Genomic DNA, 11,306 nt, shown 5'->3' on the forward strand with positions numbered 1-11,306 from the left:
TGGTGAATGCTGTATTTTGAATTATGCTGTACCTTGATTTTCCATGGATGTTTTGCTTTTGTTATGGAATAAATAGAGTGATCACTCTACTGAGTAATCAGAACCTTAAAAAAGCTGTTCACAGTAGCAGTTCTTCTGGAAAGCTTCTGTGCATGGCATTACACTAGGATAACTCAGATTTGGTTTAATTTGCTTTTCTCCAATGGGGAGCAATTTGAGCACATTCACGATGACTGAGTATAACTTGAGTGTCTTCTGAAAACTATTTTATATCCCTTAACCTTCTATTGTATTCTCACTCTTACAGATTTATGTCAAATCACTACAGATTTTAGATATTACTTAAATATTCTTGATTTTATTCTTTTAGTATTATATTAATTCATTTAACAACCTGCATTTTAGAACTGATATTACATAATTAACCCATCAACAAGTACTGACAGTAAGTACCTACTATGTGCCAACACAAAATGAGGCAGTACCTGCATCTAAGGAGATTACCCTCTATACATACATGTTCACAGAGAAGTAAATACAAGAAATATATCAAATAAATACAGGGGAAGAGCACTAGCAACTGGAAATGGCATCGTGTAAGAAGTTCTTGAGCTAAATAGGCGTTTAAAGATGGAGGTGAGAAGGGAAATCGAGGTAGACAATGTGGCCTATGTAAAGGCACAGATTTGGGAGAGAGAACACAGCCTACAAAGAAGAGCAGTGGACCCGTATGGATGGAATGGGGGAACAGTGAGGGGGAATGGTCAGGGGGAAATAACCTATAATCAGTCTGGAAAGATTAGCAGGAGCCACACCGTGCAGGGAGTAATGCCAACCAGAGAAGTTTGCATTTTATCCTATAGGCAATGGGAAACAGTTAAGCTTCTTTACTCAGAAGGATTATATAATCAGACCTGAGCTTTTAGAATGTCAGCTTAGCAGATGTCTAGAGGACGGGCTGAGAAAGGGAGAAACTGAATGCAGGAAGATCATTTGGAGGCCACTGCCATCATAGAGTCGAGAAGTGATAAGGGTCTAGATGAGGATGGTTATGATGTGAACAGAGAGAAGCAGACAGATATGAGATACGTGGAGGACATGGAGCCAACAAGATCTAACAGCTGACTGGCTATGAAGGGTAAAATGAGAGTGAAAAGTCAAGGATATCTCCTACAGTTGCAAACTTTTGTGACTAGAAGAATGAAGGTGCCCTGGAATGAAAAGAGAAATGAAGATGAGCAATAGGAGTCGTAGGAAAAGATAATAAATGCTGATTTAGAAATAGTGAATTGGAGATGCTTACTGGACAGCAGAAGCCCAGCAGGCACTCAGATGTGCAGAACAGGGCAGAATATGTAGATCTGGGAGCATCTGCATAGAGGAGACAATGGAACCGATTAGAACTGATGAGCTCATAAGAAGTGAAGACGGAGAGCGTGGAGAGAGCTCAGGATGGAGTCCTAGAGCACATTCACACAGAGATGGTTATACTGCAAAGGAGACTAAGAAGGATCAGATAGGTAGCATTTTATGGAAATCCAATATATTACATTATATAGTCTTACTTCTTTGAGGAGCATAAAGTACTGGATTTAAGTATGCTTAAGTATTACCAATTTGCTATCATCTAAAACAAGGTTCTTAAGCTAGAGTCAGTGAACTTTAAAAAAAAATACTTTGATAATTATAATTCAATATATATATATATTCAATATAATTGATACTTTATTTTATGCATTTAAAAACATGATTCTGAGAAGGGATCCACAGGCTTCTCCAGCCTGCCCAAGAAGTCTATGACACAAAAAAGGATTAAGAGCCCCTGTTCTAAAAGCACCAACCCCTCTGCCGGATCCATCATATTAAAAAGAGCCCTCTCTAAAACCATGAGCCAGGGGGACAGAATCTATGCAGATAAGAATATAGTTACATGGGGAGGAGATAAGAGAGGGCAGATTGAGGGAAGGGGTGTTCAGTATGCTCGCCATCTTGGGGTGGGGGGTAGGGGAGAGATGGGGAGAAAATTTGTAACTCAAAATATTGTGGAAATGTATGTTGAAAATTAAAAATAAACACAAATTAAATTAATTTGTAAAATATAGTTATAGGATTTAAAATTGGAAGGGACCTGGTTCAGCCCCTCATTTTACATGGGGGGAAATGTCCACGTAGGTAAAGCAGCTTTCCCAAGGTTCTGCAGATGTACAGAAGCACAGCTAGGGAGTAAGCCCTGATCTCCTGCCTCCAGGGCGCTTCACAGTGCTGATGGGGTTCTCATGGACATGGCACACAGCTGAAGGGCCACAGATAATTTCAAGAAATAAGAGAGATGCGGGGAGATAGATACATAAATGATAAATAGATGATAGGGGGACTGTGAAGACAGGCACACCAATTCACTGTTGGTGGAATTGTAAATTGTTCCAATCAAGTTGGAAATTTGATTTGAATTTATAGCTTATAATTATAAGTATTTATAACTTAAAACTATAACTTATAAATTTGTAAGTTATAACTTAAAAAGTCACTAAACTATATCCCCTCTGACCCAGTCAAGCAATATGACACTTAGGCATATGCTAGCTACATCCCTAAGGAGGGCAAATAAGGAAAGATTTCACATATACAAAAAATACATATAGCAGCACTTTTTGTAGTAGCAAAGAACCACAAGAAAGATAGGTACCCTTCAGTTAGAAAATGGCCAAACTGTGGAATACAAATATAACAGAATATTAATGCACCATAAGAAATGTCAAATATGAAGAATTTAGAGAAACTTGGGAAGCCTTGTATGAACTAATAAAAGAACAAAGTAAAAAGAAACAAGAGAATCATTTACACAATGACCACAATAATATAAAGGAAAACAATACTGCGATTCTTTAGGACCCTGCCCAGCACAGTGACCAACAGTCACTTGAGAGTACTAAATGAAGCATGCCTCCTACCTCCTGGCAGAGAGGTGGTATGCTACAGACACCGAATGAGGCTTACATGTTCAAACAGGGCCAGTACTGTGTTGATTTGTTCTGCTTGATAACACTTATATTTTTGCAAGGAAAGTTTCTATTTGAGGAGGGTGTAGGGGCAGAGTCAGAGCATCAATAAAAAGAGAGGCAGAAATGCAATGTCACATCCAGTGAACAGCTTAGAAAACCAGTTTACCTGGAAAAGGGATTAGGTGAAGGGCAATAACATGAAGTAGGACTAGAAAGGTAGGTGAGAAACAAGCTGTTTGCATCACATACTTTAATGTAAGGAAGTAACATGGTCAGATCTATGTTTCAGGAATGTCAGTTTGCTATCTACCTAGGTAGAAGAAGGATCAGAAACAGGATAGATGTGAGAGAGAGGAAGAATCGTTAAGACTCGTCTGCTGATTGAATACGGGAGGTGAGAAAGGAAGAGTCAAAGATGACAGGAAGGATGAGGGTACCTTTAACAGAAACCAATCAATAAGCATTTATTAAGTGCCTACTATATGCCAAGTATTATGCTAAACACTGAGAATACAAATACAGCAAATTAAACAATCCTTAAAGGAATTTGAAAGGATGCTTTGGGGTGAAAATATGGGTTCCCTTCTGGACATGTTGGGAACTGAGATGCATACGGAACATGTAAGTACAATGCTTATACTTGATGCAGAGGCGTGTGGGTTAGTAGAGTGAAAAAGAGTATGGGAGTTATTAAAAATGAAAAACCTGGTTCTTACTGATCCTTATGGGCATTGACTAACAACCTTTTCTTACAAACCCAACAGAACCAGAGAAATTGCATGATCAACCATAAAGCCTAATGCAGAATGAAAACAAACCATACCTGTTTTTTAAATTGAAGGACTTGCTATATCATGATTAATTTAAGAAATTTCCTTTAACATTCAGGCCATGCAAGCTTGTTGCTCCCTCTTTCCCTCCCTGGGAGGTCAGGTCACCAATGAAGATGACAGTAATGCCCACCTGTGCCCAGCTAGTGAGTCCTAATGTATACAGAACACACGGTCCTTAAGGGCTGGCACTATTTTCTATTTGTTTCTGTCTCACTATCTCTAGTACCTAGTACAGGGCCTTACACAGAACAGACACTTCGCTTAACAGGTATTTGCTGAATTTGGTGGTTGCTAAGTCCTGGTTACTAGAGTTCGTTCTAGAGCTAGCCTCTTTTGTACCTGACATCTCCTCCCTAGCAAGGAGATTGTTCTCAGCTGTTCTGTGCTAGGCCAGGATTAGAGGAGTAACTTTTTTTGAGAATCCCCCACCATCCTTCAGCAGACCCTCTGCAGTCTCAATGAGGTCACACTATAATGACCCATTGCTCTAACTCAGGGCATGAATCAGTCTCTGAAACCACAGGCAAGTTCTGTAACTACCTAATTTAACACCTTTGAATCTCAGTTTTCTGACAGGTAAAATGTGGATGATAATAATTACATTACCAATCTCATAAAGCTGATGAAATGAAAATGTAAAACACCATGTCATGTGGTATTTTAGAAATAATTGCAACCATAGCAAGCTGAACTATTGCTATTATCATATCAACATAACCACATACAGATACGGTCACAGTCTCTAGGAGAAGAATCATCTTCTACAGGCATTGCTAACCTCTATGGTCCTGATAGTCTTACAAAAAACTCGCTATCAAGAATTTAGTAGCCATTCAAATAGTTGCAGAGTCATAAATGAAATCAATAATATTTTTAATGTCTGGGTCTATCTTGCCCTGGGTGGAAGTTCAGGGGCTATTCACAGGACCCAGTCCTGCTCCTCATTGGTCCAGGAACTTTGACCTGCTGTTTCTAACCTGGACCAGTTCACAGCTCCTAGGACAGGGGTGGGGAATCTATAGCCTTAAGGTTACATACAGCCTAGGAGCTCACTGTTGTGAGGCTGACTTAGGGTTGACACCTGTTTGGCATAGCCACTACAGCTCAGAACTCCTGAGCTCAGGAGATCCACCAGCCTCAGCCTCCCTGAGGATGGGATGACAGGTGTGTATCACCACACCAGGAGAAAACAACATTCCTTCCACTAACCCTGCAAAGATCAGGTGATCTGCTCAATGTTACTTAAGTAATTTCCCAACTTTTTAGACATCATCCTATCATTTGAAGGATCTGAGTTTGCACTTTCCTCTCCTTTTTCCTAAAACGATATATGTGTGTGTGTGTGTGTGTGTATGTTTTCATTAAGAAATATTTGTCACTTTGGTTTGGTAAGGTTGTACCTGCCCCTGATCCCTTGCTCCATTTTTAACCTAGGCTGCTTCTCCCTTCCTTAAGGAGGCATCCATGGGAAGGCCCCTCTCCCTCCCCCCTGCACTCCCAGAGGCTCACCATATTGGTATAGGTCTTAGAGCAAATACTCAGTTGGCTTCAGCCCTACTGCAACTCAGAATTGCTGAGCTAGAGAAATCTACCTGCCTCAGCAGCAGCAGTAGCAGCAGACTCCTAGAGCACACCACCACACCAAACTCTGGAATATCTAAAAGACATTCTGAATTGCTGTAGCATCTTGATTTAGACTCCTTTAGCCAGTAATAGCTACCAATCGACATCTTTTCTCCCAAAAGCTCAGGGGCAGCTTGTGAGGCCAGAGCAGAACAACTCACAGCTCTTACACTGGTTTTCAGCCTCTGCTATGTAAGAACAAAAGCTCAACCCTGATTCTCAACTCAGCACATATTTACTGAGCACCTACTCTGTGCAACATTACACCAGCACTGGGGATACCAAGGTAACAAATAAGGAAGACCCTGATAGTCTGCTTGCAGGAAATGACTTGTACACGCTTAATATGTGAGAGAGCGCGATGGGACAAAATAGGGATCCAGATAACGCGATGGGGAAGATGCAAGGCGGGATAACGTGCTTTCATCTGGAAAAAGCAGGGTAAGCTTCCTGGAGGAACTAGTTCCTGAGCTAAGGCTTAGAGGTGCTAACAGGTGAAGATGAAGAAGCACCTTCACATGCAAAGGCAGACAACACAAGAGCTGAGAGCCCTGAGTAATCCAGTCTTGCCTGAAGGAACTCGTTATTTTGGCCGCTGGGTAAGGGAGGGACAGGAGAGGGAAGAGCCTGGGGCAGGGAAGCCACGAGGAGGCTCCCACTACAGCCATGGTGATCAAAGGGAGACCAGTAGAAGAGGACAAAGGAAGCACCAGACTCATGGAGCTGGAACTGAGAGATGTGGGGACTCAAAGGAGAAGGAAGAAACAAAGATGAGTCTGAGGTTTCAAATCTGAGGTTCTCAAGAGTAAGATCACCATGCTAACTCTCTTCAGTAAGGAACTTCATGGTGAATTTCCTGTTACCACTAGTAAGAAAACCTTCCTTAGTCACTGTTCCTTTTGTGGCCTTAGAAATGTTCCCTTCTGCCTGGAAAGAGAGTAAATCCTGTTGCATAGGATAGGATACAGGTTTAACAAGGATCCCCTGAGAAATTGAAGAAAAACTGTCCCTAAAAAACAGCTGTGTACTTTTGCACAGAAACCCCCAGGCATTTGCTATTTTTAAGTGAGTATTGGCCTAGTCACTCTTGTGGAAAGAGGACTGAATTTGTAGTCAGGAGACATGGGTTCAAGTCCAGATCCTGCTACTTACTAATTATGGGACCAAAGCAAGTCAGCTGACCTCTATGAACCTCATTTCCATATCTGTAACAGGGTAACAGAGTCTTGCACAGTCTGCATTGTGAAGCTGCTGTGTTACAATGGACACATTAGGAAGTGTTCTCAACTCTCAGACCTTCCACCTGATTCTTGAAGCCCACCATAATCTGGTCCTGTTGAACCTAACCTATGGAGCTGTATTTCCACTGTTCCCTAACAAAAGCCTTCCAGTGGATTTAACCCCAATTCCCCACTTTTACCAGAGCGCACATTACACCAATGCTTGCTTCCATGACTTTGTACCTTCACTCATCCTGTTCCTTCAACCTGAAATGGCCCAAGGCCTGGGGAGAGGGAGCAGGATCTACTGGGGTCCCTGCATGCGGGCTAGGCTAGTTCTCCACCCTTGACTTCTGCCCCAAACAAGAAGGGAAGTTTTCCCTGAGACTGGACTGGTCTGAGGGATAAGAGATTGAGTTGTTGATGGTTTCCCAGTTGCTTGAGGGCCTGCTGCCACAACCATAGGCTGAGCTCATTTTTCCCTACAAGTCAGAGAAGCTGTCTCCAAGAATTGACTGATTCAGGAAACTAAGGCTCAAGTCATTAATAGCTTCCAGGTTGTTGTTGTTTAATGGTTTAAGTCATGCCTGACTCTCCATGACACCACTTGGGATTTTTCTGGCAAAGATAGTGGAGTGGTTTGCAATTTCCTTCTTCAACTCATTTTACAGATGAGGAAACTGAAGCAAATGGTGAGGTGACCTTTCCAGAGTCATACAACTTGGAAGTATCTGAAGCAGGATTTGAACTCCACTCTATCCACTGGGCCACCCAGCTGCCCAGGCTTTCTGGCAGTGTAGGACATAAAAAGGTCACCCCATAAGGAGTCAGTGTCCCTCAGACTTGCTATCCTACAGCCCTATCAGTCGCCACACTCATCTGTCCCTCTTCTGCTCTCATCTCCTCACACATAGCCTCCTGGTTGGGCTGCCTACAGGGAGTCTCTCCCCACAACAGTCCATCCTCCACTCAGCTGTCACACAGATCTTCTTAAAGTACTGACCGTACCACCCCCCCATTCAATAAACTTCAGTGGCTCCCTATCTCTCTCTCATAGGACCAAAACCCCTCAGTTTAGCACTCAAAGCCCTTCTTAACCCACCCTCACCTTTCTAGTCTTCTTACACCCCACAGGATCACTAACCCAGTGACACTGGTTTCCTTGCTGTTCCTCCAACAGGACAATCCATCTGTCAACTCCAGGCATTACCCCTGACTATCCCCATGCCTGGAATGCTCTTCTTCCTCCTCTCTGTTTCCTGGCTTCCTTCAAGTCCCAGCTGACATCCTACCTTCTACAGGAAGCCTTCAAGAGCCCCCTGAATTGTCATGCCTCCACCTATGGATAACCTCCCATTTATCTTGCAGAATAGCTTGTCTGTACGTAGTGTTTGATGGCAGGCTCTGTCTTTCACCTTTCTTTGTATCCCCATGCTTAAAGTTTAAGTGACTGACCCAAGACAAACTTGCTGTCCAGAAGCATTTCCATACGGACACAAGAGGGACTAAACCCACCTGAATCAGCGCTGGATCTTTGCTGAGTATCCTTTCCATGCTATGGGTCAGAAAATCTCCTGTTAACAGCTAGGTCTATGAGTCTCATTCACTTCTAGTCAGGAATTCTAGACAGGTCTGGCTCACACCACTCCTGAGAGATGGTCACCCAGGCTAGATCACTATGAATTACAGGGAGCTCAGTATTTTACAAAGCCATTTATTCAGGCTGTTGTTGTTTGGCTGTCCCAGTCACGTCCGAATCTCCGTGAGCCCATCTGGGGTTTTCCTGGCAAAGACAGTAGAACAGTACGCCATCTCCTGCTCCAACTCATTTTACAGATGAGGAAATAACCTGAACAGTCTTCACGTGTCTCACAGCACATGGATTGTTTTAGCTGAATCCATTTCAGTTTCAAATTAATGCATTTTTCCATCCAACTCCCTTAGAGGGAAATAGACTCTCTTCCAATCCAACACTCATAAATAATGCTGTCAAATACAGCCCCTAGTAGCTTCTTCCACCTTCTTCTCCCCCTCCCAACCTGACATAGCCTGAGCGAGCCTTGTCCAGCAAGTGTACATTGCAGAAAAGAGTCACAGAATGTCAGTGATGGAAAAGGAGAATCATGTAGTCCAACTCCTTCATTCTGAAGGGGTAAACTGAGGCCCAGAGTGGTGAGATGACTCACTTATGGTCAGAAATAAGTTAGGATGTTCTCAATTTTTCAATTTAAAAAATAAACTATGCATCAGATCACATCTCAACTCCAGAATCACTTCATGCTTACTTCAGATATATTTAGTACATATTTTATATTCACTCATCTATATACAAGCTGTACCCCCAGGAGAAAGTAAAATCCTTGAGGGCAGATGAAAAAGCTTCTGTTATCTTTGCATCCCCAGCACCTTGCACAAATTAGGTGCCTTAATAAATGCTTATTGGTTTGAACAGACTCAAATCAAAGCAACATCTAGGGGGAAACTAGTCTGTTATAGAGGAAAGAATACAATACTAGGGATCGAAAGACCTGCGTTTGAATCACAACTATTATTTATTCCTTGTATGATCACAGACAAATCATTTAACGTCTCTGGGCTTGTTTCTCCATATGGAAAATGAGAGTTAGAAGAGATGGCCTCTAAGGTCCCTAATGGCTCTAATCCTATGATTCTATGACTTGGCTGTCACTCCCTGCATAACTAAGAACAAAGCTCCTTCACCTCTGTGACTCTGTTACTTCTGCTGCAACTTGGGGATGACACTTGTTTTAATCAACTAGGGTAGAGCTTGACTTTGGATAACTTATTATAAAAGACTCAGAAATGCCTGAAGGTCAGAAAGGTGAGGAAACATGCCCAGAGTCATTGAGTCGGTTGAGTCTCAAACCATATCCACCATGGCTACCTACTTCAAGAATCAAACAAGATGACAGATATAGTTGTGCTTTGTTACAATGTAATGGGAGTGAAGATCCATGAGATCCACTCATGGCACCTCACAGGGGTGTGGTATTATTCTTTATTCATATTTTTACTGCCAGAAAATTCTACTATCCATATCATTTGGGCATTTTGTGATTAAGTCAATGTGCATGTAATATTGTGAAAACTGTGCCTTGCAAACCTTGCAATGGACACATAAAGGCCTTCTTCCAGCTCTACATACAGTGTGATTAAAGGGATGTCAGGGGAAAAGAATTCAATTCTACTTAGCCTTTATCAAAAGTTTACTAACTCTGAGGGACTGCAGAGTACCATTGTTGACCAGAGGCATTTTACAAACAGGATGGTAACATTTATCTAAAACCTTAACATTCCATTCAGCAATTAGTTAATGTTATTAAGCACCTACTAGGTACCAGGGGCGCTGTGCTAGGCATTTGGGATACAGCAACCAAAAGATGAAACAGTTCCCGTCCTCAAGAAACTTACATTCTACAGGAGGAATTACCAGGCAACATAAATACAAAGTAACTGGAGGACTCGGGAAAGGGTTCTTGTAGGAGAGGTATGCTGACTGAGGGGGGCGAGGTGGAGGCGAGAAGGGAGAGCATGAGGAAGGGTCCCTGCAAAGACCCGCGGACGCGAAGCGCAGAGTCCCGTGCTGGGGTAACAGATTTGGCTGGAACACAGACGGAGTGGGAACTACATTTATCCAGCCAGGAAATACTCCTCAAGCTTTCCGTAGGCACCATCGTCCGTGGCCCAGGAAAGATATAAAGCACTTTATGTGCGTTATTTCATCGGCCCCATTTTACAGATGAGGAAACTGAGGTTAAGCTGGAGGTTAAGGGACTCGCCCGCGGTCACCAAACTAATGAGGACGGAAGAGAGGGTTCCTCACTCCAAGCCCGGGGATCCTTTCACGGACCGAACCCAGGAGCACAGCCCGCTACCCGGCGGCCTCACGAATGCGATCCCGGGGGAAGGGGCAGACGCACAGGGGAGGGGAAGGGGGGAGGGGCTCCCAGGAGGGGCTGGGAGACGAGGCTGACGGAGGCCCAGGGAGGGGAGTGAGTCCCATCCAGGGACCGGAGGACCGTCCGGCCAGGGAGCCCTAGCCCCGGCCCCTCCCCTCCCCTCCCGCTGAGCATCCCGAAGCCCGGATCCCGACCCGGAGTCCTTGGCAACCGAACCGCCTCCGGCTCCCGCCCTCCCCTCGGGGCCTCCCCTCGGCTCACCACTGCTCCGCTTTATCTCTCCACGTCAGGACGGCCCTCATGGCCGCTCCCCTCGGACCCGGGGCCGGGCCCTGGGTCTCTCAGCCCCTCCCAAACCGCAGGAGCCCTTCGGGAAGCCACTTTGGCTACCAAGGCTACCCTGGGCAACGCACATGCGCCGTGAGTTGAACGGGCTACCTAGGGCAACGCACATGCGCCATGTGTCCCGCAGGCTCCCCAGGACTACCCCACAAAGTTCCGAGTGCGCCTGCGCGATAAGAGCTCCTTGAACTGAGCATGTGTATGGAACTATCTGAGGGAGAGTAGAGAAAATGAGAGTAGTCGGGCAAAGATGGGCTACAAAGAAGCCCCTTCTGAAATACATCCATCCATCCGTACTTATACACGCGTAAAGACAGAGACGCGCACGTAGGCACATAGAGAGCGTTCCCTACGTAATGAACTCTG

The 11,306-nt window shown here is 44.1% G+C and overlaps 2 protein-coding genes across 4 annotated transcripts in view; one reads left to right on the plus strand and one right to left on the minus strand.

Annotated features, from left to right (window-relative positions):
- Nucleotides 1-11,050, minus strand: part of IFT122 (intraflagellar transport 122) — a 72,942-nt gene extending 61,892 nt beyond the window's left edge. For all 3 annotated transcript variants that reach the window (XM_069083884.1, XM_069083883.1, XM_069083885.1), the window contains exon 1: nucleotides 10,860-11,050. In XM_069083884.1, coding sequence (XP_068939985.1) covers nucleotides 10,860-10,900 — 41 coding nt within the window. In that variant the 5' untranslated portion in view covers nucleotides 10,901-11,050. The remainder of the gene's footprint in view (nucleotides 1-10,859) is intronic.
- The window catches only part of RPL32 (ribosomal protein L32), a 180,756-nt gene that overhangs the window by 115,008 nt on the left and 54,442 nt on the right, over nucleotides 1-11,306 (plus strand). The window lies entirely within an intron of this gene.

Source organism: Petaurus breviceps, unplaced genomic scaffold, assembly GCF_028583685.1.
Source record: "Petaurus breviceps papuanus isolate PSGF00001 unplaced genomic scaffold, PetGlider_PUasm1.0 174, whole genome shotgun sequence".
Classification (NCBI taxonomy): Eukaryota; Metazoa; Chordata; class Mammalia; order Diprotodontia; family Petauridae; genus Petaurus; species Petaurus breviceps.